This window comes from Mirounga angustirostris, unplaced genomic scaffold (genome assembly GCF_029215605.1).
Source record: "Mirounga angustirostris isolate CCGP_5_RB_7025 unplaced genomic scaffold, mMirAng1.0.hap1 SCAF_12, whole genome shotgun sequence".
In the NCBI taxonomy this organism is placed as follows: domain Eukaryota; kingdom Metazoa; phylum Chordata; class Mammalia; order Carnivora; family Phocidae; genus Mirounga; species Mirounga angustirostris.
In genome coordinates this window covers 21,037,781-21,063,781 of record NW_026991720.1, presented here as the reverse complement: position 1 = coordinate 21,063,781, position 26,001 = coordinate 21,037,781, and the positions used below count along the sequence as shown (strand labels likewise).

The following is a 26,001-nucleotide window of genomic DNA, read 5'->3' as shown; positions in this document are numbered from 1 at the left end:
CAGACCCCAGCGCCAGAGTTTCTGATTCAGCAGGTCTGGGACAGAGCATGAGAATTTACATGTCTAGGGGTGCCTGGGTGGGTCAGTCGTTAAGCATCTGCCTTTGGCTCAAGTCATGATCCCAGGGTCCTGGGATCAAGCCCCATGTCGGGCTCCCTGCTAAGCGGGAAGTATGCTTCTCCCTCCTCTGCTCCTCCCCTGCCCCCGGCTCATGCTCTCTCTCTCTGTCACTCTCTCAAATAAATGAATAAAATCTTAAAAAAAAAAATTTACATGTCTAACAAGTTCCCAGATGATTCTGCTGCTGCTGGTCAGAGGATAGCACTTCAGAACCACGGTACTAGAGAAAGAAAGGATGAATGCCAAGTAATATTTGGTGCCAAACGGGGGCCTGGAATCACAAATTGAAAATTAATCCAATCAGCCAGCGTGTGGTTTTACCCCAGCTGTGTTCTGCTTGGGCGTGCGCATGGAAAAAGCGGAGGCAGAGTTCATCTGGGAATGGGGCTTGCTAGGTGAGTACACTGGCGGGACAGGGTGCAAGGGACTTGATATTTGGGAGGTCGGGGTTACTGTGGTGGGGAGTGAAGGACAGGAGGGATAAGAACAGATGGGGGAGCCGATAGGCCACGAGGAGGGGATGGGTCACTAGACTGTCTGTCTTAGGTTCAAGCATTAGGTCCGGGTGTACTTAAACAAAGGAACTGGAAGGTAGAAAAATCGTGATCAAAGAATGCAATGCTTAGATTTCAGAGGTGGTGCAGTTTGGGGCGTTGGTCACGTTCAGGGTGTGAAACAGGAGTGACCGAATGAAGTGGAGATGGGAAAAAGTCTCGGAAATGGGAGGCCAGGATATCTCATGGTTTATACAAGTGGGTACTGAGGTCACCCAGAATTGAGAAGGAGAGGAAGGAGTCAAAGTCTGCAGTGGGGGAGGGGAGGCTGCCGAAGAGGTCAGAGGTACCAGCAACCAGGAGAGACCCTGAATGGGGTCTTGAAAGAAATGAGTGGGTGCTGGGGGCTCCACCTGCAAGGCGCCATTCCTCCGCACGCCCATCTGCAGTGAGGGAGCGGGAGAAGCTCGCCCGTCTTCTCCCTGGGGAGAGGCGAACACTGCTCTCAGCCTTTGGTAAGGGCCTGCTTCCTCCCATTCCTGGCTACTGACAGACCTGGGGTGACTCGCGGCTATTAATAGCGGGAAAGGAAACTGGAAAGAATGCCCCAGGAAGAGGGCGTGTGGAGGGAGGGCAGGAAGGCAGTGAGCTGGGAGGGAGGGCCAGGCCTGGACACCAGTGTCCACCCCTCCTTCCTTTGTTACCCCCAGCTCATCACCCCCGACTACTCTAATCTCCAGGGAAATAACACCAAAAAGCCGGGAGTAAAATGGCAAAAACCAGGTGGGATAAGCTGGTGTCTTCCCGGATTGGCGGGATAAAGGAAAGCACACAGACTGGGAATCCAGAGATCTGAGCTTTCTGGTGCTGGCTCTGCCTCTGATCCCCCAAGGCCTCGGCCCCCACGAAGCACATCTGTTAAAAAGGACAAGATTTCTCAGGTAGAGGCACTTTCCTAAGCATGACATAGGTAAGTCTGCTCTTGCTGGGAAAACAGCCACTTCAGAGGCCTTTCCAAGAACGGACCGACCTCAAAACTCATTTTCCAGTTTGTGCCCCCCATTTCCTGAGCCTCGCCTTTCCCAGGAGCCTGATGCTACCTCCAGTGCAGCCTGGTTGAAGTCTGAGCCCCTGCTAGCGTGCTAGAGCCCACCTCTCTCAGCCCCCAAATCCTGCTGCCCATGTTGGATTGGTCCGCTTATTGCCAGGCTCCTGGGTGGTAGCTGGGACTACAGCGATGTGGGGCAAATGGGGAGCTTTAGGAGGATGCAGGCCCCAAACTCAGACGCCCTCTCTCGATGCCACACTTACTCCCTTGCTCTCCTTGGTGTGCCCCCATGTTATGTCCCCACCTCTTTGCTTCCAGGCACCCTTCATTCCATGCAGGTTTTCATAAGTCCCCTTCCTCAGCGCTGTCTGCTCATCCTTCCCTGCCACCTCCCTGCCTCCTGCTTAGCTGAGCACTCACTGCCTTCCACCAAGAGGCCCTTCTGGATTCTGCCCTCTGCCCCAATGTGGGTGCTATCCTTGGAGGCTGTTTGCTCTGATGTTCTGCTCATTTGCCCTGTACCCATCCCTTATAAATGCTGTGGCTTTAAGAAAGCCAGTCCCCACCCCCCACCCCCCAAAGGTCCTAAACAAGTGTTGGTGGGGGTGGGGAGGGTGGGGAAGCCTGACCTGGGTGAACAACATCAGCAAGGGGCTTGTGGGCAGAGGACAGTGGCTGGGAAAGGTCAGAGCTCTGGGCTGGGAGCCCAGGGAGGGGAAGAGGGAGGCTGTACCAACCAGCTTCAGCCTTCTCCCCAGGCCTGCACTGGGCGCTGGGGAAGCCAGACCCTCTCTGTGCCTTGGATCCTGGATTAGTTTCCTCTGGCTGTCGTAGCAAATCCCCACAAATTGGGCGGCTTAAAACAAGAGAAATGTATTCTTTCACAGTTCTAGAGGCCGGGGTATGGCAGGCCTGCACTCCCTCTGGAGCCTCCCGGGGCTATGGGCGCTCCTGGGCCAATCTCTGCCTCCTGGTCACACTGCTGTCTGTCGCCTCTTCTCTGTGTCTCTTATAAGGAAAACTGCCTTTGGATTTAGGGCCCACCTGGATCATCTCACCTCAAGATCCTTAGCTTAATTACAGCTGCAGAGACCCTTTATCCAAATAAGGTGATAATCACAGGTTTGAGGATTTTTTTTTTTTTTTTTGCAGGAGGTGGAGGGGTTGGGAGCAGGTAGGGTGGTATTTTTCGGCCTACCACAGGCCCCCATCTGAAAAACAGGGATAGGGGCGCCTGGGTGGCTCAGTTGTTAAGCATCTGCCTTCGGCTTGGGTCATGTTCCCAGGGTCCTGGGATCGAGCCCTGCATCGGGCTCTCTGCTCAGCGGGGAGCCTGCTTCTCCCTCTCCCACTCCCCCTGCTTGTGTTCCCTCTCTTGCTGTGTCTCTCGCTGTCAAATAAATAAATAAAATCTTTAAAAAAAAAAAAAGAAAAAGAAAAACAGGGATAGTGACCTCTGGGGCTGTTCTCTATACCCCTCCAAACAGCCTGCTGTTTGGGCTGAGGGCCCCCAAAATGCATCTGGTGAACTTCCCTGGCATGAGGGGTGCTATAGACTAGCTGTGTCCCCCCACCAAAGTCATCGGTTGAAGCCCTACCCCCCAGCGGGATGGTATTGGGGGGGCCTTTGGGAGACAATCAGGATTAGATGAGGTCATGAGGGTGGGGGCCCCCGGGTGGGAGTAGTGTCCTTAAAGAGGAAGAGACCAGAGCTTCGCCTCTCTGCCACGTGAGGACACGAAGGGTGGCCATCCAGAAGCCAGGAAAAGGGCCCTCACCACAACCCGAACCTGCGGCCACCCTGATCTTGGACTTCCCGGCCTCCAGAACTGCGAGGCATAAAGGTCTGTTGCTGAGGCCACGGGGGCCGTGGTGTTTTGTAGCAGCTAACACTAAGACAAGGGGCTGGGGCTGGAGGTCAGTAAGGAGAACAGGAATGGCAGGAAGGGCTGCTCCGACCATCCGGGGAAGGGCACGGTCCCGCCTGCCCTCACCAGCCCACTGGGGCCGAGGGGACAGGCCGACGTGCGGCCCAGGTCCTGGTCCGCCCTCCCTGCCCCTCCCCCGGGGCCCCACGGCTCCGCCGGCCCCACTATGAGCCTGTCTTCGTGGTGCCTCTTGGCAGCAGGACGGTAGGTACCCCAAGGGGCTGTCAGGCTTGGCTCCTCGGCACCAGCTCTCCCAGAGGGGCCCAGGGCTGCCCCCTCGGGGGAGATAATTCCGGGCATTCTTCAAACCTAGAATTGTTCTGCCCTTATCAGCTTGTTTCAGCTGGCCTGCCTGACACTCGCGCTCGGGTGGGGCCCTGTCTGGCTGTTTCCCCAGGCAGGAGAGGGCAGCCGCTGTCCAGCGTGGAGGTCTCAGCAACGGAGGAAGGCAGGCTTCCCACGGGCACACTCCCCCCCGCAGGGAAGGCACCAGGGCCAGAGGACCTCATCCCGTCTCTCCCTCCCCAGGCCAGCGCCTCTCTCTCGTTTCCCACCCCATGCACCACCCCTGCACCAGGAGTGCCGCCCAGAGCCCGGGCCTACACACAGCCCGGCCCAGTCCCACTGGGGCGCCTTCCCCCTCCCTCGCCCCCGTGAGAGCGGCACAGGCCAGTGCTTGAGCGCACGCCCTCAGGAGCCCAACCACCTGATCCGGGGCCCCATCCCCCCGCACCCGCCTGGGCGCCAGGCAAGTGTCTAACTCTATTCCTCAGTTTTCCCGTCTGTCCGAAGTGAAGAGGAGCGTGATATTTAGTAACTAAATCCCTTTAAGTACTTAGAACAGGGCGCCTGGGTGGCTCAGTCGGTTAAGCGTCTGCCTTCGGCTCAGGTCATGATCCCAGGGTCCTGGGATCGAGCCCCGGGAAGGGCTCCCTGCTCAGTGGGGAGTCTGCTTCTCCCTCTTCCTCTGCCTGCCGCTCGGCCTACTTGTGCTCTCTATCTCTCTGTCAAATAAATAAAATCTTAAAAAAAAAGAATAGGACTTAGAGCAGTGAGCACACAGGGAAAGTGCTCGGCTAACGTTAGCCACGGTTATATCCTAAGGGAGCCCGGAGTCACGCCCACGCCACAAGTCCCTGTTACAGAGCCAGGCTGTTAGCCTCTGGGGATGCTCACCCCTCTAAGGCCTCGACACGGCAGGGGGAGGGTGGACACAAGGCGGCCTCAGACCCACTGGGTCTCTTCCTAGGCTTCCCAGTGCAGCGCAGGCCCTTTCGTGACAGCATCAGGGTGGCCGTGGACAAGGGGAGAGGGTAATTGGAATCTTCCTGCAAAAGCAAGAAGAGCCTGAGGCCCGGGACTCACCTCCTCAGACAAGCCTGGGGGAAAGCGGGAGCAGGGGCGAGGGAGGAAGCCTCCAGTTCTGCCCTGACAGCACCCCCAGACCATACAGGCTCACAGGGAAAGGCCGGGCAGCCCAAGCCTCCCTTCAGGCCAGCTGGGCTCTGGCACCAGCGGGCAGGGAGCCACGGGGAGACACAGGGCTTGCCCATCTCTCCCAGGCCTGGGTTTCCTCCTCAGTGACCCCAAGCTACATCCCTTCTGCCCCCTTCCCGATGCCCCCCTGAGGGGTGTGGGCAAGATGGAAAGAGTCTGCTTGAGTGTGTGCCCCTGGAAGAAGGTGAGGAGCTCACATATTAAAATGCACTGACCACCAGGGCGCCTGGGTGGCTCAGTTGGTTAAGCGACTGCCTTCGGCTCAGGTCATGATCCTGGAGTCCCGGGATTGAGTCCCGCATCGGGCTCCCTGCTCAGCGGGGAGTCTGCTTCTCCCTCTGACCCTCCTCCCTCTCATGTCTCATGCTCTCTGTCTCTCATTCTCTCTCTCGCAAATAAATAAATAAATAAATAATCTTAAAAAAAATGCACTGACCACCAACTGAGGGCCAGGAGCTTTTATGTGGTATCTACACCTGCTGAAAAACTCCAGTGGTTTCCGCGAATAAACCGAGGTGAGAAGAGGTAAGCACCACAGAGAGTGAGGGGTCAGGGGCTGCGGTCTGCAGACCCCTTATGTCCATGAGCCTCCTGGGTCTAGGGCGAGGTGCCCAGGTTTCTATCCAGCTGTGGACACGAGGCTTCGATTTCCTGGAAGAACCCAATGGGAGCCGCTCGTACCGGCAGACTAGGAGAAACCAAACTACACGATGGCGACCTGGCAACAAGTATTTGTAACTCATGCCACCAACAGAAACACCTGCATTGTGACTTACTCAAAAAACCAAAGAGAAAGAATAAGTGAAAAAACTCTAAGAGCGGCCCTGCCCTGGCACCCGGAGCCCGCACAGCACCCATCCCCAGCAGGTGCTTGCCGTGCTCCCGAGCTCGGGGCCGCCCAGCGCTGGGCTCTCTCTGACCCCCACGGGAATGGCCAGGGCAGGGCACCTAACTCGGTTCCCTTCCTCCTCTCCTGGGGGCTGGTTGCTCCTGGTCCACAGAGCCTCTCTCCCTGGGCCGCCACCCCGAACTGTCTGGGGCCTGGGGTTTGGGCTGCTGAGTTGAGTCAGGAGATCCTCAGAGAACAGCTCCTCCTCCTTCATCTTAACAGTGTTTCGGTGAAGAATCACACACACTCGGAGAACGGAGAATGGCACACATCACAGGCGTTGATGCAGCTCGGCCCCGGCCCCAGATCACCCAACAGGACGCCTGATCCTGGAAGCCCGCCGGTCCCTTCCAGCCGCAAGGGTAAGCGCTCCTCTGACTTAAACATCACGGGCCAGTGGTGTGTCCATCGGTGGTACTGCCCACCCACTGACGTTTGCGCCTGGCCTTTACCTGGGCTTCTCATTTGCACGACCCATCCTTCTCTTGGCACGCAGCCGTGGACCGCTGCGGCGCGTGGCCATCCCACGACGCGCTTACCCACTCCACTGCTGGTGGGCGTTCGGGTGGCTCGCAGCACAGGGCCACTTCGCATGAGCTCATGGCAACATCTGTCTGCACTTCCCGCAGGGCGTGCGGGGCTGGGCCGAGGGGACAGGGCTCTTGCTGCGAGTCCCTGCAGTGTGTGGGGAGGGAGAGGAACCAGCAGCGCTAGCCCCAGGCCCCGTGTCCTGAGCTTCCCCATCCGGCGCCCAGATGCCACTTCCGGACGGAATCTCCTCTCAGCTTTGGCACCCCAGACCCACGCCCTGGCTGGCTAGCTGTCACTCCCACCTGGCTTTCAGGGGCTCTAGAGCGACCCTGCTCTCTCCTCCTTCCCTAGGGGATCAGCCGCAGGAGGCCTTAGTTGGCACATGGTTCACAGCGGGGTGGCTCCGGTGACCTCTGCAGCCCCTCCTAATGAGGGCACACCCGCACCCCACCCTCATCAGAAGCTCTCCAAGTGGGGGTCAGAAGGTGGAACCCTACCCCCACCCTGTGCAGGACCGAGCTCCTCAGCAGGAAGCTTCTAAATACATTCTTTGGATTACTCATTATTCTAATTCTGTGGCCGAAGGCAGAGAGGTAAGAGGAGAGCTTGGAATTTAGTCAACTGTGCCACCGAAGACTGCAGCCCCGCCTCTGCCCAAGCCCCAGCTGCCCCCGCCTGGTTCCTCTCCCTGCCCACGCGGAGGTCCCTGTCCTGCGCCTGCTGCCGGCCTCTGAGCCACCTGTCGTGGCTGTTCCTGATGAGAGGAGCACGCACATGCTGGCCCTGGAGGTCTGGGGCAGGTGCGTTCCACGCTTCATGTGAGGGCAGCCAGCCAGGCCAGGAAAGGGGCTGGGGCTCTTCCTGAGCTGGAAAGACAGCCTAACCTCCTGAAAACAATACCCTTCCCAGGGCCTCCTAATCCCTTCGGCCGCTGCAGACCATGTGAATCCTGATCTGTGTGACCAGGCAGCGTGCCCGGGAGCTGCCGACCAACGGGCCTGCGAGCAGGCAGGGGTGATGCCCAGCCAGCTGAGCTCACCTCTCTGCCAGGGCCAGGAAGGGCTCCCATGCAAAGGTCAGGACAACAGGACAGCACCCTGGGGGGGAGACAGGCCTTTGGCCTGTCTTTAGTATCGGTTTCGGGGACCCCATGTGTGATGCACATAGATGACAGGAAGAGTGAGCTCTGGGGTAGGAGACCCCGATCCTGTGTGAGTCTGAGGCCTCTGGAGCCTTGGTCTCCTTGTCACTCCAGGGAGAGAGAAGTAGTTACCTTGGAACAAAAGCGACACTTAAAAAAATGTGTAAGCTTTGGGGGGAAATGTCAAAACACTCCAAGTCTGCAGAAGGGCAGGTCTGGTCGGATGGGAAGCCAGGCTGGCAACCTTGCCGACACCCTCCCATGCGCTGGAGACGCCAACGTCGTGCTAGGGCCAGGAAAGCAGGGCAGGGTGCTGCGGGCCCCGCTGGGCTTACGTCACGCCTGAGACCATGGGGCACAAGTATGTGCTTCCTCTCCCCGTACACGGTGGCATTTTCTGCAAACCCACCCATCAAAACCCGTTTATCACATCACTTGAGCTTTTATCTAGCCCTTATGGAGGCCTTATATGGGCCAGACACTGAACTGAGAGCTCTCTGGTGGGTGATCCCACTGGTGTCTCCCACACCCTCTGAGGCGGTCCCATCATCATGCCCCTTGCAGAGCAGGCGGGACGGGCTAGGAGAGGGGGCCGGAGCAGAATCAGTGGGGCTGTCCATGGAGGCGAGGGTCCTACGCTCCACCCCCCATGACAATGAACCACTGCACAGGGCTCAGCCGTGCCGTACAACTTTGCAACTGACCCCCTGGCTTCCCCCGGGACACCTAGTGTTCTCTAAGCCCCCAGGCACATACAGGCTTCCCACCAAAGCATGCGCACACTTGGCATCCAACTCTTCCCTTAGAGGTCAGTTCAAAAACAACCTTGGTAAATATTTTTCCGAGGGGGATGTTGTCATTCCCACGCCACCTTCCCCGTCCCAAAGCCATGAAAATAACCAGATGTGTACAGATTTCTCCACTGCCCTTGGAAACCTCCACCAGGGCCCAGTATCCACTCCAGGCTGAAAACAAACAAGGGCCAGAAGCCAGAGGGAAGTCCCTCATACAAGTGGGGACAGTTGCCTCTGGGAGCGGAATGAGAAAGTTCTGTGCGACGGGGCCTGTGAATTTCCCTGGGAATGACTGGTTTCCGCCTGCTGGAAGCTGAAGGTTAAGGCAGCAAGCAGAGCTTTCCAAATTTCCAAACTTTTTCTTCTTCTGCCCTGGAGAGAATTCTCCCCTTCCAGGAATAACACCTGCATCCTTCTTGCTGCAGAATAATCCCTGTTAGCACATGTCCCCCAGACTAAATGGGTGTGTCGGGAGAGCTAAGCTAAGGCTTGGTTGGCTGGCTCCCCATCGGAAACCCCACTTACTCTGCAAAGCAAGTTAAAAAGAAAGCCAAAACTCTGTCACCCAAGACTCTTTGCTTGGCCCTAAGAAGTAAGGGAAGAAGCATGACGACTCCCCTATCAAGCACAAAATCTAGACTTCTTTGGTGTTTAAGGACAGAGGAGGTCTGCTTGCCTGTGGGGAGTAGGGGGTCTGTTGGGCGTATTGCTTAAAAAGAAACAAACAAACCTCATAAATGAATATAGCTAAACAATTGAGGGCTAGCTCTCTTACCACCACCACCAAGGCCTGCGGTCGGGGGAAAGTTAAAAGCCACGTTCCTTTTAAACAAAGCCAAGTTGTCCCCTCTGTGTTTGAGATGTTAGAGCTAGTCAAGGAAGCTTGGTTTCCTATGGGCTCCACCTAGGGAAGTGAATCAAGAATCCCAGAGCCAGCCTGGTTGGAGCCAGGTGTCCAAACAGCTGAAAATTCATCCCCGAAAAGTAGTCGAGGAGGCTTAATGACAACAGAGGGGGAACAGAAAGTAGGGGTACAAACACACACACACACACACACACACAGTGATTTCACAGCTCTTCTATTCAGAAGAAACTTCCAGCAAAATGGAATGTTTCCCTCTGAAGTGTTTCAGGTCAGGAAAGGGGGTCAGGTTTGTTTAGGTCACACAAGACTGATACCAAAGTCAGACCTGGGGCTCCCAAAGGGGTGGAGGCAGGGGAGGTACCATCTCCTATCCTGTGGCCTCACGTGCGCCCATCCCCCCTCTCTTTCTCCACCCTATTGTGTTACTAGTCCTGCTACCATGCAAGGTGGGTACAGATGGCTAGGTCAAGTTTATCTGGCCACTCCTGGGCCCAGAGCACTAAGGCATACCTAAAAGGGAAGGGGCTAGGGGTGCCTGGGTGGCTCAGTCAGTTAAGCATCCAACTCTTGATTTCGGCTCAGGGTTGTGAAATCGAGCCCCGCTTTGGGCTCTGCGCTGGGTGTAGAGCCTGCTTAAGATTCTCTCTCTCCCTCTCTCTGCCCCTCCCCCTCACACACTCACTCGTTCTCTGTCTCTCAAAAAAGTAAATAAATAAATAAAAACAACCAAAAAACAAAACAAAACAGAAGAGGCTAGTTGGAACCTCAAGACTGGGTAACTCATCACCATCCTCCCACCTCGGATGTCCCACCTGGAAATTGGGTGCAGTCCTCTGGAGTGTGGCCTAGCCCAAGGCCAGAGGACTTCAGAGACACTGGCCCCAGAGACCGTTGCCTTTTTCATCTTCCCTGACAGCCTGGTCTTTGCTTTTACAGTGATGATATCATGCTGAAGATGCTGCCAGAAAAGGAGCTGATGTCCACCCCTCAGCTGAGGAAGCAGCTGGGGAAGCAGGGGCCAGAGAGGCAGTGAGCTGCTGAGCAGTGAGGGCCAAGGTGTGGCCGCGTCCACAGCCCTGCATGACCAGCGGCTGAGCACATCCCCTGCTCTCGAAGCCATGCAGACCTCACTGTCCCCCACATCCCTGGCTCATGCCATCAGAACTAAAGGGACCCAAGACATCACTTTATCCCACCCCAACAAGGGAGAAATAGGCAAATCGTCAAGAGTTCTGGGCACCGGGTCCCACCTTCTTTGGTTTCTAGAACGTTGTGGTCCAGCTCCTAAAGCAGGCTCTCTGTCCTGCGGGGCACATATGCTTCTGGTTCCAGCCCCTGCTTCCCCTCTTGCCCCTGGACAGGGATGGAGGCTGCTGACCCGTAGTGAGATGAAGAGGAAGGAGGGCCTAGGCCAGCCAGACCCTGAGAGCTCTCACACTGCCATGTGCACACACCCCCCCATCCACCTCCAGCCATCCCCAGTGACGCAGCATCAGCACGGCCCAGGCGGGGCCCCCCCCCCAGCTCCCCTCCCCCTCCCCCTCCTGGATACATCCACACGCTTGCACCCAGCGCTATTATGCTCCCAGTTCTGGGACCAAAATCATCAGGAAAGTGAGGCCTTTCGGATCACTGGGAAATACTGAACAGGAGGGTCCTCAAGACCTCCTGGCCAGCCCCTCATCCATAGATGAGAAAACTGAGCCCCACAAGGAGGACTCCCAGCCCCGGGTGGATGGAGCCCCTTTCTCCTGCAAACCCATTTTCTTATTGTGCCTGCTCTTTATTCACCACCCAACACAGGACCCTCCTGGGTCCCTGCTCCATGCCTGCTGTCATCCCACCCGCCCCAGACACACACGGAAGTAGCTCCATACACCAGAGCTTCATTCACAGGAGGCCCCAGGGGCCGCCGTAGCTGCTGTGCTTACGTGAGTGCCCGAGAGGACCCACGGAAATCAGAGATCTGATAGTGTGCGGTCAGGACCAGACTTCCAGACTCTCCCCGGGGCCTGGGAGGAAAGCCAAAGTGTTTTTCAGCCAAGTGCAACCTCTCCGGGATGCCGAGGGGAGAATGAGAGCCGGTGGACAAGCTCCCACCCTGCCTCTCCCCAGGAACCAGGTTCAACAGCACGCGCTCTCTAGTGCCTTGGCCCCCTGTGGCCGCTGAGAAGTGGGGACCAGGAGGACCTCGGGGTGAGAAGCAGCTCTGTGTGGGAACCCCTCCTTCCTGGCCGGGAGAAGGGGCGTGCTGGGGACTGTGCTGACAGCCCAGGGCTGCTGCATGCTCAGGCAGGCTGAGACTCAGCCACACTCTACTCAGCAGCGCCCCCTAGAGCTGGGGTGCGGGGCTACCTCTGCCTGAGCAAGGGGACCCCAGGCTCCCTGACCTGCCCCTGTGGGGATGCCCTATGTGCTCCCAGTAGCCTGGAAAGCACAGGCAAGCTGGTTTCTCCATCAAACACGATGCACCCCCTTCCCACCCTTCGCCTCCCTGACTCCCAGAAAAATGACAGCCTGAAGGTGGATGAGATCTACGTGTAACCAGGGCCGAGGACAAAGCCCCAAGCACCACTGCCTCCCCGTGAGCCATCGTGGCAGTGCGGGCTGACGGAACATCCTCTGGAAGCCCCTTCTCCAAGCCCCCGGGGGGCAGGGTGACAGCCTCGGACAGAATTTACAACAGAAATCATGAGGCTCTCAGGAACAGGGACTCAAAGAAGCTGGGGCAGAAAGAAGCACCACGGGAAAAGAGCAGCCAGAATCAACCGGCAAACCACGGGTGCCCCCATCTGAGTGGAAAGATCCAATGCCAAAAACACGCACACCCACCATTTTCTTAATAACGCCTTCAACTTCTATCTGAGAAGCAGCACCGTTAATAAGTACCCATGGGGGGCCACTGGCCTGGGATGGAACCTGTTCCTGCACAGACTCTGGTATGAGCAGCCTTTACTCTGGCCACAAGCTCCTGCGTGGTTTCCTAACAAATCCGCTCAGGAAGGAGGGCGCTGTGAGGCTACATTTCCATTCCAAGAAGATCCTGCGTAGCAATGCTCCTGCCCCTGTGTGCCTGATCCAGCTCCTTAAGTAGGACTGTGTGGCTCCTAGCACGGAGTCACACACCCCTGGATGCCCCTCTGTCCTGGACAAGCTGGGACAGGTGGTCCCTCCACCTTTACATCAGTATTTCCCACCAGATGTTAACGGAAGAGAAAAGGTAAAGTTTCCATGATTCAAGTGCATTTGGGGAAGGCTGACTTAAGCAAAAGCAGTAAGGGGCCTTTAAGATCTGGGAGCATTTAAGATCATAATAGGCACTGACTTTCCAAGAAGGGGAAGAGTACGCAGCCTTTCCCAAACTTTTTGGATCATGCTTCTCTTTTATTCATGAAAAACTTCCTATTCGTTTAGCAAACATTTACTGAGAGCGTAACTGTTAATATCTTTTAAGGACTACTGGTGTTCTCTTTGGGCATAGTTTGAGATACGGCTTATTTTACCGAGTTGTAAAAGTAAAAAACAAGAGCGCCTGGGTGCATCAGTTGGTTAAGCGTCCAACTCTTGATCTCAGCTCAGGTCTTGATCTCAGGGTTGTGAGTTCAAGCCCCACGTTGGGCTCCAGCGTGGAGCCCTCCCCGCCCCACCCCCCAAAAAAGGTGAAAAACAAAACCAAACAAAAAAAATAGGGCACTAGCCCTGATTTACCATATGGGTAAACTGAGGCACAGAGCAATTTGCCCCCCCCCCCGGGGATTATGGTGCAGAAAGCCAAATGCAGCTCTGAGTGGTTGCTATCTTCCTCCCACTTCTCATCTTTGGGAGGAGATACTCGGTTCCCTGGTTTGTATTTGCTGCTGGGTTGCAACCTCCCCAAAGAAGGCAAAGTGTAGAGATGCTGCAAAGACCGCCATCGTGCTTTGTTGCCTGGCTTGGATGGTGCCACCGTGAGTTTGGCGCTGGAGTCAGGTAGGGGTGGAGGAGGAGGAAGGAAGCTATTTAGAGGGTGACACTCAGATCCGTGGCCTGCCCAGGGGCAGTGGAGCACGAGTGGCCAGAGGACTGCTGATCTCGGTAGACAAGGAGTGGTAGGCTGTGACTCTCCATTTCACAGTGTGATGAGCAGAGCCTCAGGGGCTGCCAGAATCGGGGTGTTGGTGGCTTGAGGAAAGCCTTGACTTGCAGCCTCAAGTGAAGGGCAGTGCGCCCGAGAAGTGGGGCGAGAAGCGCCAGCTGGGAACCAGGCACGCATGGGGCAGGTGGTGCTGGCCACCGTAACCCCTGCTTAGCTGAGCCCACTCTCATCTGTGAGCGTGGTCTGCAACATGCTCATCCCGAGTGACCCGGCCGTGGGCCAGCGAATAAATGGGCAAAGGCCTGGCCTGGAGAGGGCACTGCATGTGCTCCAGCTGGGGACGGGGCAGCGACAGGGTCCCTTTCGTCAACCTCACGCAGGGCGAGAGCGAAAGCCGATGCACTGATGCTTCCTACATGTCAGACGCCTCACTGTGGAGGAAGGCATTAACACCTAGTTTACAGCTAGGGAAACTGAGGCCAGGGAACGAGTCTGAAACCACAAGGCTGGCGAGTGCCGAAGCTCAGACTAAAATCCAGGCTTCTAACTTCAAAGCCTGGGGCCTCATGCCAAGCGATTTCATTTTTTCTTCTCTTTGACAGCAGAATTTTTCTCAAAGGAATTCTTCTGTGGAGACCTACCGTACCGAACAGATAAAAGCAGAGCTGCCCAAAGAGGCGGGGGGATGCAGAGTACCCCCTAAATTGGCCTCCTCTTAGCTTTCCCCTCTCGGTGTACCCCAACCTCTCAATGGCCCCCAAACCAGCTCCAGAGAGGACCTCCACCGGGTTTAAAAGCCACCGGCCTCCAGCTTGCTCTCATGAGCGTCCGCGGACCGAGCTCTTAAGATGGTACCTCCCTCCGCCCTGTACCTGCCCCTGCTGAGCTGGAAAGGGGAGGATCCGCTGTAGAAATCCTTCTTTCCCATTCCAAGGACAGTGAGGGGAAGCAGGTCCCCCAGGGCCAAACCCGGAGGAGGCCTGGCTCACGGGTGGTCCCCAGGGCACCTCGGCTCCCTGGGGCAGCTGCAGGCTAAGGGGCCTGAGTGGGAAGTGGCCAGGATTCCTTGTGCATGACAAGGAACTCCTCCATCAGCACACCAAATTGCGGGAGCCACAGAAAATGAGGGATAAGCTGAAACTGGCTTAGCCAAAGAGGGGCAAAGCCTTAGGCCATGAAGTTTCCCTTGTGCAGAAACAGCTGATGTGATTGGCAAGATGAGGCCTGCGGGCATCTGCAGAGAAACCCAAGGTTTGCAGGGACTAAGGCTATGGTCCAACATCCATTCTTTGTGAATGTGATATTATTTATTTATTTATTCATTTGAGGGGGGGGGGAGAGCGCGGGCATGAGCAGGGGGAGGGGGGCATGAGCAAGGGAGGGGGAAGCGGCAAGGAGGAGGAAGAAGGGATAAGCAGGCTCCGTGCTGAGTATGGAACCCCGCAGGGTGCTCAATCCCACGACCCCAAGAGATCATGACCCGCGCCAAAACCAAGAGTTAGACACCCAACCCACTGAGCCACCCAGGCCCTCTGTGACTTCTCCATAACTGAACTGATTTTTGGGTCAGCCATATGGGTGCCTGAAATAAAAATTACTCTTCCCTGAGGGAAGTATGCTTCCCTGCTTCCCTTGCAGCTAGGTGTGGCCACAGGACCAAGTTCTGTTTGACAAATGTCCCTGGAAGTGTGGTGTGTGGTTTCTGGCAAGTACCCTCAAAAGAGGAGCCGCAACCCTCTCGTTCTTTTTTCCTGACAGCTGAAGCCCCAGTAGCCATCTTGGACCACAAGGCGGCGTGCTCAAGATGGCAGACCCACCGTTCCAGCCCTCTGAACATCTATCATGTGAGAGGGAATGTCTATCTGTCTTGGTCAATCCACTATTTTTTAATGGCTAAGAGCAGCCCAATCAAGTTCTAACCACCGGCAGCCCTAACCTTCAACAGCAGGGTCCCCTGGGTGGGGGAAGCCCAGAAGCAGCTAAGAGGTTGCTGCACGTCCCACGGCACTCCTGCCTCCCCGAGTCCTGCTCCCCTTCATGCCCAGGCATCCATCCCTCCAGGGCCCAGGGCCAGCCCTGCTGGCCACCTGCCTCTCTTCTTCTGGAACCAGGTCAGAGCCTTGCAAGTGGACAGCACAGAACTGGCAGACAAGACGGGGTTCTAAACCAGCCCTGCCACTGACTCATTCATTCATTCCTTCATTTGTTCATTCAGCAGTTACTAAGTATCTACTATATCCCAGGTCCTGTTCCAGCTGTTGCAGCAACAGCACTGGACAGAGGACCTCGCCCTCATGGAACTTGTCTACTCAGGGGAGAGACACACAAAGAAATGAGCAGGTCCCAGGTGATGAGTGCTTTGGGGAAAATATGCAGGGTAAGGCTGTGAGGGTGTGTTATACAAGGCAGCCCAGAGCCCTCTCTGAGACGGTGGCTAGCGGACAGAAACGAGGGAGTGAGGCATGTAGATATTTGGGAGAAAAGCCGTTTGTGTCACTTACTATGAGTGCTTGGTGCTGTGCCTCAGTTTCCCCTCTCTGGAGTGGTCTGTGAGATAAAATCCATCCCAGGACAACCTCCTGCTATCCTGGCTGGAGAGTGTGGCTCCACTGAGCATGTTCAAAGCCAGTTAGCATGGGAATCAGACTCGATGGGGACCCAAAGGGCCCCTTGGACAGAGCTCCGTGAATTTCAGGTAAGAAAGGGGGCGAGGCCTCCAAAGTGCCCTCCTCACCAGGCCTCACTTCCCCACTGTCCCTTCTATGCTGAAAGGTAGAGGTGAGACAGTTGTGGGCTCCTGGTCAGCCCATGTGTCTCCGGGGGCCTGGCTCTGGGAGGGCCCCCAGCATCCCAACCTGGGGCTGCCTGGCAAGACTCAGTCAGCCATTCCTCAGAATTCTCTTCCCCTTGGGCTGAGGCACACAGCCTTCCGGCCACGACAATTGGCGGACACGGTGCCACCCAGAGCCCTGGCCATAGGGAAGTTCGAGGTGGCTGACCCGAGGGGGATAAGGCTACAAAGGAAGAGAGGGTGGTGGTGGTTTGTCAGGGAAAGGGGTGGGGACAGAGGGAGGATGGGTGGCCGGGAGGCCGAGCAAAGCTGGGGGTCCGCGCTGACTATCACTAGTGTGGTACAAGGTGGGACCACAGCCCAGAGTCAATACAAGGGCTTGGAATGGAGGGTAGCTGGAAGGGCCGGATGCGTGCACCAGGCATCCAACAAGCATGGCTGCCCACTTGTGTTCCAGATGCTGGCTGGATGCTGTAGTCACCAGCAGGGCTCCCAGGCAATGGCAGATAGACAGGTACGGTGTAGCCCGCATGTTGGCCACAGCCCGTGGAGAGCCTTACTCCAAGGAATAAAGTAGCTCCAAGCCTCAACTTACCCTGAAGGTGGAGGGATGGGGAGAATCTGGGCACAGTATAGCATTGTCACCATCATGAAACCCTTTCTAAAAAGGGTTTTGATGAGTTTCTCCAGTGCCCGGGAGAGAATCAGCACAGAAAGGCGCCGCCCAGGGCTATGGCGGCGCACGCATCTCCTGGGGCGCCGTCGCTGGGAGTCACGAAGACTTGGGCAAGCGACCCCACTCCCTGGTCTGCAGTCCCTCATCTGCAAAATGAGTGGGTGTAGAAGATTTCCAGAAGGCTTCCCAGCTCTAGAATTCTGTGTTCTATGATTTTCTGGATTATTTAACAGCAGTGTGGAAATCACCCTCGGCCAACTGAATTCTATTTTGAACAGCCTACTTGAAGGGGTCTCATGGTAAATGCTGTTGTAATACGAACAGGCTCCATGTACTGTATCCTCTGTGGAGATTCTCTTGAAGGCCTTCCATAAGGGAATACTTACTGTCATGAGGCTTGTGTGGCCCAGAGTCACAACCTCCTTGATCTTCTAACATCCCCACCACGTGCACAGGACCCACGGTAAGGAGAGACCCCAAGCAACTTCACCTGCGTTCCTGGGAGTGGGACGGGACAGGAAACGCTGCCAACTGAGCTCCCTGCCCTGCATCATACCCTCAGGTGCAAACAGGAAGTGAGCCCAGAGCTGAGGAAAGAGCTCCTTGGCCTCTAGGAGTGAGGAAGTCTCCAGGCAGGCTGGGGCTGGGACTGAGGCTCGGGCTCATGGGCAGCGGATGGATAGAAGAGGGCCATTGTCTTTCTCCAATATGCAGCTTCCATTCAGCAAACTTGCAGAAGGCTCCTGGGGCCTTGGCACGGATGAGGTGAAGAAGCTCTTTTTTTTTTTTTTTTTTAAAGATTGTATTTATTTATTCATGACAGACAGAGAGAGAGAGAGAGAGAGAGGCAGAAGGAGAAGCAGGCTCCCGAGGAGCAGGGAGCCCGATGTGGGACTCGATCCCAGGACCCTGAGATCATGACCTGAGCCGAAGGCAGACGCTTAACCATCTGAACCACCCAGGTGCCCAGATGTGAAGAAGCTCTTACCAGAGTAGAACCATCTAAGTCCCGACCCCCGTCCCAAAAAGTGCAGCGAGCTGTCCAGAGGGTTCCTCCCACTTTCCTGAGGAGTAGGGGGCCTTGAGCTAAGTGCCGAGCTGTGCTCACAGCAGCCACTGGTCCGTTCTGGGACCCCAAGCCCCGACCCTCAACAGTTGTCCCTGCCAGTTCTGGCCGCTGCAGGAACAGCCCACTGGCCAGCATCACTGCCCAGGATGTGAGCTGGTCTCGGGCTCCCCTTTCCGAAAGCCTGAAACCAGGGCCTGGGCCAGTTCCACTCAGGTGAAGGGTGCAGATAAAATGTCGAGCCACTGCTCAGTGCCCATGGCTGCGGGGGGCCCTGGAGGTAGAGACTGCGGCTGCCCCTGCCCTAGAGGGGCCCCTGCATGGCTGAAAGAGACACCCAAACATCATCTGCTTCCATCTAGAAACCAGGGAAGGCTTCTCAGCAGAGATGATACCAGAGGACAGACAGGATTAAATTATCTAGTCTGCCCTGCTAAGAGGGAATTCCAACCAGGTGGGGGCCCCTTCTCTCAGCTTCCAGAGGACAGAGGTCTCAAATCCCACCCAGCAGGAGCCCCTCCTCTCCCTTCAAGCCTGGATGTCTCAGGAAAAGGCAGATGTGGTGCAGCCCCCGTGCCTATGTGCTTATCCCCACTTCGGTGTCCTGGTGACTGCCAGAGGACACCCCCTCCGGCAAGTGCCAAGCCCGCCTCCTCTACCCCTCCTGGGGCGGCCACACCCTAAAGCTCTGGCCAAGCTGCCACCTGGGAGCTTTGTGACCCCCTACCCCTCCTCTTCTCCCACCAGCTGAGACCAGTCTGCTCCTAACCCCCCACGGCCTGCTCACTCTTGCCTCAGAGCCATGCCCAAGCAGCATCATGCTAGGAATACCCACCATCCCCTGACCTCATCCCATGGAACTTTCTCACTGGGCTCTGAAAGCTCACCTCCTCCCCAAAGCCTTCCCACAGCTCAACCCATCTCAAGAACCCACATCATGACGCCCAGCCTGTGTCTCCCCTCCACCCTGCAATTCATTCAGCCCCAGCCAGCCTATGAAATGGTCTCACCACCCCACACTGACCCTTTTTTTAAAAAGATTTATTTATTTACTTGAGAGAGAGAGAGCACACAGCAGGGAGGGGGCAGAGGGAAGGGGAGAGAGAGGATCCCAAGCACACTCCCCACTGAGCACAGAGCCCAACACGGGGCTCAGATCATGATCTAAGCCCAAACCAAGAGTTGGACGCTCAACCGACTGAGCCACACAGGCGCCCCTACACTGACCCTTTTCATCTTAAAATCCCTGTATAAACCCTCACCTCCTTCAGGAAGCTTTGCCTAGGTCACCGCTCCCCACATCTCACCACTTCTCTTGCACAAGCCTCCTTTACCCCCACCTCGTGGCTCGAAAGCTTCAGCCTTTGCTACCACATACCAACTACTACCCACAAACATTAGCAGAGTCCTGCCACTCAGTGGCCTTAGACCCATCAAGTTCTCAATACACATGCTTTATTCATCATCACAGCTAGGACTGATTGAGCTCTGACCATGAGTCTGGCACACTGTCGAGCTCATTCCGTCTGTTCTCTCTCATCTTCAGAGCAACGTACAAGGTAGCTTTGTCATTATTTTATGGACAAAGAGACCGAGGCTCAAGAGGTTCGCTATTTTGTCTACAGCCTCGCGGGTCTGTCTGACCCAAAGTCTGAGTGTTTTCCACCAGACCAAGCCACCTTTCCCTTCCCAGGATTCACCCATGGAATGATTCAGTCAGACTGATGTTCCAAGTCAGCCTGTCCTTTCCGCAGCTAACAGGGCAGAAAACCCCAGAAATGTTACATAATGAGAAACTAGAGGTGCCCTCTTCTCTTTTATTCTGTCTTATAGATAAGGAAACTGAGCTCAGAGGTACAACTTGCCATGTGGCTCAACCCAGTGAATATCAAACCGAAAGTACTGAAAAGAGGTCTGTCTAATGGACTGTCAGGCCCCTGGGCTTAATGCTGCTTATGCTTTCAGCAGCGTGATCCGCCTGTACTAAAAGGTAAGCTCCGTAGGTGGGGTAATTCCTTTGTTAAGGAGACTCACACTATAACCCCTTATGGTTTAGAACTGAATCACAGGATTCCACCAGTTTGGGGGGGTTACCCCATCCTTGATGATGGCGGCCCAGGAGGCCACACCTTCAGAAGGGCAGAGAGATAGGGTGGTCCTTACTGACCCCCTCTAGGAAGGTATTAAATCAGCACAGGACTGAGCAGCACGCCTGCACCCCTCCAGCCTTTTCTGCCTCAAGGTACACAAATAATAATAAAGAGACTCCCTGTGCTTTACAAGTTTCCAAACACTTACCTTTATCCCCTTATTATATATCACAATAGCATTTTAGGGATTGGGCCCTGGGGGCTTGCAAAGGCCAAGAGACTTGCTGATGGGGATGGGAGTGCGGTGCTGGTCATTGCGGTTCATTTGTTTTCCATGTATCAAGTCCTTCCACATGCCATGCCCCGTGCTGGGCTTGAGGAGGGCTTCCTGGAAGAGGCATGGTTTCTGGGCAGTGCCCAGATGCTAGGGAAGGCAGTCCCAGCCTTGAAGTCAGCAGTGAGTTGGGCTTGGAGATTTTCCCACGGTTGGCTCCGGAGCATCTCTTAGTGCAGAACAGCCCCCGGCCTCTCCTCAAAGCTCAGTCTTTTTAGGCTCTGGCACCCGGGGAACTAGCCTATCCTTCTCAACACAGCCCGTCTCCCTTCTGGGTGGTGCTAAGAGGCTCCTTCCAAAAAGGTGCGTGTCAAGGCCCTCGCTGAAGTCTGGCTGCTCTGAGAGCAGAGTTGAGGAGTGGCCACACTCCAACATCTTCTCAGTCCTGCAGGTCGCGCAAATGCGAGGTGACTGTCATCCTCAGAGCTGTTCAGACCACTCTTCACACCACAACATACCCTTTGGGAGCACACACCTTTGCCCACTGCCAAGTGCCCTTTCCTTTTAGGCTGAGCTAGTGGAGTGTCAGGGCCGCCCACGGCGGGATGCTCACACCTGCTTGCCCTCAGAGAACCAGCCCCTTCCCACCCAAGGTTCCATGTGGTGCAGAGAAGAGGCTGTGCTGCCCCTAAGAGTTCAGTCCCAAATGCCAGGGCCTGCCAGCAGCAGGCTCCCTTCTGGAGCTGTCACCAAAGTCCTCCTGGCCCCAGGGGAGGAGCACCCCCTCCACTCTTTCTCCTGGCGGGCATGTGCTCAGGCAGGCCACAAAGAAAAGGCCTCTCTTTCCTGGGGCTGACCCTCCAGCTGTTCTCAGGGGCTTTGGGCCACCCCCTTGTCCCCCTAAGAGGGTAACATTTCACCTTCAGAAAAAATATGGGGGTTGTTTCTAAGGTGCACCCAAGCTTGTTTCATGAGGCAAGTTCCTGTTTATGGGGGGAGGTTCACCTTCCTGGCCATATGCGAGTACAGAGAAGTATATTGGTAGTGGAGAAGACAGGGATCCAACACAGCCAGGTGACTCTGAGCTGGTGGAAGGTCCACTTACTCCCCTTTTACATGCCCCAGCACAGGCTCAGGTGAGCCCAACTGCACACACCGCTTGGAAAAAACCTCTCTGCCAACGCGGAACACATCACCCGCGTGAGCCGTTACCAGAGGCTTGTCCCCTGCTCCAGGGACTTCCCCATGAGCTTCCAGCCTGCCGTTTTGCTGGGATCGACGACTACACGACACCGTTGCTCATCCCCTCCGACACCGAGAAAAAGAGCGATCAGACTTGGGGGGTCCCGCAAACGCGTGGGGCCTCGCGGTGCCTCAACGCCCCGCTCGCTTTGCCCGCAAACCCATTCATGGCCGGCGCGCCACTGTTCGCCCCACCACAGTCCACCTCCCACTCCATCGGGATGGAGACCGGGGACTATCCGCGCGCGGGCCCCGCACCTGCGGTGTTCTCGGGTTTGGAAGGGAGTGGGCGGTTCAAGGTCAGGGCTCCGCGCGTGGCCCCAGCGGGAGGCGCGCGCAGGGGCCGCTCAGGGTCCCGCCACGAGGTGCGGCCCGGCCGGGGGCGCCCGGGCACGGTGGGGTCGCCGCGGAGCCCGGGCCACCACTCACCTTCCCGGGACAGCGAGCGCGGCGGCAGCAGCAGCAGCAGCGCCGAGAGCGCCAGCGCGGAGCGCATCGTGTCCTGGCCTCGGGCCGGGGGCAGGTGGCTGCGGGTCCGGGCGTCCGAACGGCGAGAGCGCGGGCGCCGCTCACGGAGGCCTGGCTGTGGCTCCGGCGGCGGGGCGGAGACCCGGGGCTCCCGAGTCGCGGCCGCTGCGGCAGAGCGGGGCTGAGGCGCGGCGCCAGGCGGCGGAGGAGCGGCGGGTGGCTGCGTCGCGGGCGGTGTCTGCGCGGCTGGGCCCGGCCGGCGGCTGCGGCGACTCCCGTCCCGTCCGCGCCGGCCCCCGCCCCCTCCGCCTCCCCCGGGAGCGCGCGGGCGGAGGCAGAGGGGCCGGGCGGGGCGGGGCGGGGCGGGGCGGGCGCTGGGCCGGGAACAATGAGCAGAGGAGGAAACTCCGCCCTGGAGCGCGGCGGGCGGGGGGACGCGGGCTGGCCGCGGGCTCCCGGCGAGCGGCCCCCGGCGAGCGGCCCCGGGCGGGCGGGCGGGGTGGGGCGTGTGTGTTCGCGCGCCGGGCGGCGGGGGGCTCCCGGCGCCGGACCGCTCCCCCGCCCGCGGGTCAGCCCGCCCCGGCGCACAGGTGTCGCCGCAGTGCTTCTGCGGGGATCCGGAGGGACCCCCGACACCGCCAGGGCTCTCGCACGCCCAAATCCGGAGCGAGGCGACCCCCAGCCTTGTGTGTTCGCTAAGGATCTTTCCAGGCCTCCGGGCTGCGGCGCGTTGTGCTGCAACTCCGGAGAAGCACGTCTCCCGGCTGCCAGGTGCAACTCACCTGCGGGCGAGCCCGCCTTCCGCACCACTTGCGAGCAGGTCTGCGCTGCAGAGTGTGCACTGGGCAGTCTGGACTCGTTCGTTGCTTCATCTTTCCAAGCCTAGGTTCCTCACCTGTCAAATGGAGGTGATGGTTTAAAAAAAAAAAGGACTTTTTGAGGGATGAATATGTGCCCGTCTGTGTTCTCATGGCTTTACCAATATTATTTCATTTACTCTTCACAACAGCTATATTTTTAGCCTCATTTTGCAGACAGGGAATTGAGTCAAAAAGAGGTTAAGAAATTCGCTCGAGACCCAGTAACTTGTAAGTGACATACCTGCCTCTGAGAGTAGTTTGGAGAAATACTTTGCACACAGTGCCTGGCAAATACTAATGCTCAATAAGTATCAGCTACTATCCTTATTCTTGCTGTACAAAGAACAACAATAAAGATTTAGGGCCTGGGGTCAAACCCGATTTGGGTTCCAAATCCAGTTGTGCCCACCTAATTAGTAAAGACCCTGGGCAAGTTGCTCTCGGTACTCGGTTTTTTGCATCTGTAATATAGGGACCACACCACCGACCTCCGAGGCTTGCTATGAGATTTTAACTAAGGCACTAGGGGACGAGCACTTAGCCCAGGACCAGAACACAGAATGAAGCGGCCAGCACTTGATGAGCTGGTGCGAGAAATCTGCCTGTTTGGGATGGGGGTGGGAGTTGAATTCCATAAACCGAGTTAACCCAGTGAAAGAACAAAGAAGAATCCCCTCCTTTTTTGTTGTTGTTTTATGTTGTTTTGTTTTTGCAAAAGCTGTCGGTGGTGGTGTGGGGAGAAAAATGAAGTTTCCTGAGCCCCCGGCGCCTTGGGCGGGGGAAGTGGGATGAAGCGCACCTAGAAGGGGAGGGGTAGATTAACCCTGGACGCTGCGGGAGTGGGGGGTGGGGGGAAGCAGCCTGGATCTGGCTCACGAGACTCCTGGGCTGATCATCTGGAGTGTCTTTCAGATGGGTCTGGGAGAGAAGGAGGGTGCCCTGGCCCTAGCCCCGTTACAGGGACCTTGGACTCCTTGAGCCCCTCATGTCGCTGCACGCAGGCGCTGCAGGACTGGCACGGCGTCTCTGGAGCAGTGAAGGAAGCGCTAAGCGCTGGAGCCCTAGCTGGGGTTCCGCCGGAGCTGGGCTCGACCTTGGGAACGGCTGACCATGCTGTTTTCATCGGGAAGTTTCTGCAGGATCGTTCTGACCCTGTTTTCCATGCCGCATATGGGAAAGACAGAGGGTGTTCCCTGTAAATACCGTGGGATGTGTGACTATCGTTGATGTATTTTAGCACTGTTCCCCTAATATCCATGTCAACAAAAGCTTGTTTCTCTGTCTGAAACCAAGCAGTACAATTAAAAAACTGGGAATTAAAAAATTTGCATTATATGCTCTTTGATTTAAAACAGTGCTTTGCACTCAGTGGATCAATTTCTCTGGAAACCTGTAAAGGAACATGTTAGTTTTGTAAAAAGAGAATGTATATTTCAAAATTGGGGCATTTTAAATTCCCACGATTTGGGATCGGTCCAATTACCAGATCATGCAAAATTTAAAATGAGAGCAGACATCTGGGTTTAGGAAACAGCACCTGCTCTTTGTAACTGAAGACTTAGCAAAATAAGAATACTAGGGACCCTCCCAAGTATCCAACACCCCGCCCCCCCACACACATACATACTTATGTACAATGGGACTTTCAGGAATGACACCCGAAGCTGGCTGGGCTTACTGGGGTCACCTATGGTCAGTGAGCTGATCTGTTCCCAGGTAACTGGCCTGTGTCCTTGGTCCTATTTAGCAGCTTGTTCCCACTAGCAAGCTCGCTGGCCCAGATCACCTGAGCTTATGGTGGAAACTTCAAGTGCTTTATAAATGCTGTTCCACAATCCTTCTGGGATTTATTACATTTTGGTTATATTTATGCATGAGTTAGCTCCCCTAGAAGATTTTAAACTTCTTAATGTGGGGTCTTTCTTATTCTACTGACACTTTTTCAGACTACCCAGAACAGCCTATCACATCACAGATATAGATCCAGATACAGATAGAGATATTGAATGCAAACACAAATTCCACCTGGGAGATATTACACAGGGGCCTGTGACACAAGGTTTAAAGTGCTTTTTCCCGTAGTTCCTGTTAAAGTCAGGGGACATGGGGCGCCTGGGTGGCTCAGTTGGTTAAGCAACTGCCTTCGGCTCAGGTCATGATCCTGGAGTCCCGGGATCGAGTCCCACATCTGGCTCCCTGCTCAGCAGGGAGTCTGCTTCTCCCTCTAACCCTCCTCCCTCTCATGCTCTCTGTCTCTCATTCTCTCTCTCGCAAATAAATAAAATCTTTAAAAAAAAAAAAAAAGTCAGGGGACATGATTATGGGCTCCACCCGCAATTGGGTGATGTTGCTGACCACATTCTTTTTTTTTTTTTTAATTTTTTTAAAGATTTTATTCATTTATTTGACAGAGAGAGACACAGCAAGCGAGAGAGGGAACACAGCAGGGGGAGTGGGAGAGGGAGAAGCAGGCTCCCCACTGAGCAGGGAGCCCGATGCGGAGCTCGATCCCAGGACCCTGGGATCATGACCTGAGCGGAAGGCAGACGCTGAGCCACCCAGGCGCCCCGCTGACCACATTCTTAAGTGCAGGTTTGGTAAAGTCCTCTTCATCCTCATATGGAATAACTTTAATCCCGAGTCACAACATCTCAGTTGAGGGATGGGACAGAACCTCAGCCACCACACCCTCCAATAAGAGACAAATGCATATATTTTTACCCATTCTGAGGTCATAGCACCTGCTCATAGGTGCCAAGGATGCCCTTACTTTGGTTTTCTAACCCCTGACCTCCAAGTTCCTTGGGGGCCCAGAGTGGTATTTCATTCATCTTGGAATCTCAGTGCCTAGGAGAGGGGCAACTGACTCCACGAAGGTGCTCAATACACAAAGGCTAAATAGCTAAAGAAGTGATTGGATTATATCTACAAGGTTGGGCTTTATCTCTGACTGTCAAATTATATGATTCTGTGAATGTCACCTGGGGTTCAAGTTGGGCACCTCTCCCCAAAGTCATGCACTTAAGTATGATTATTCATCAACATCTGCTCTAATGTGCATAGCATGCGGGGCTCTGTACACAGTGCTGAGCAGGCAAACGTGGGCAGCCCAGCCCCTGCCCTCTCAACACAAACACAGCTAAAGTGCCATA

General features: G+C 55.9%; 1 protein-coding gene and 1 long non-coding RNA gene across 2 annotated transcripts in view; one reads left to right on the top strand and one right to left on the bottom strand.

The window, feature by feature from the left end:
- The window catches only part of PODXL (podocalyxin like), a 48,403-nt gene extending 26,112 nt beyond the window's left edge, over window positions 1–22,291 (bottom strand). Inside the window, exon 1 of the mRNA XM_045864251.3 lies at window positions 21,951–22,291. Coding sequence (XP_045720207.1) covers window positions 21,951–22,017 — 67 coding nt within the window. The 5' untranslated portion in view covers window positions 22,018–22,291. The remainder of the gene's footprint in view (window positions 1–21,950) is intronic.
- On the top strand, window positions 648–12,979 carry LOC135362067 (uncharacterized). Its single transcript, XR_010406377.1, has 3 exons — window positions 648–1,584; window positions 6,199–6,338; window positions 10,244–12,979. It is a non-coding gene; the product is annotated as an uncharacterized LOC135362067 (long non-coding RNA).
- Window positions 22,292–26,001: the final 3,710 nt, after the last annotated feature.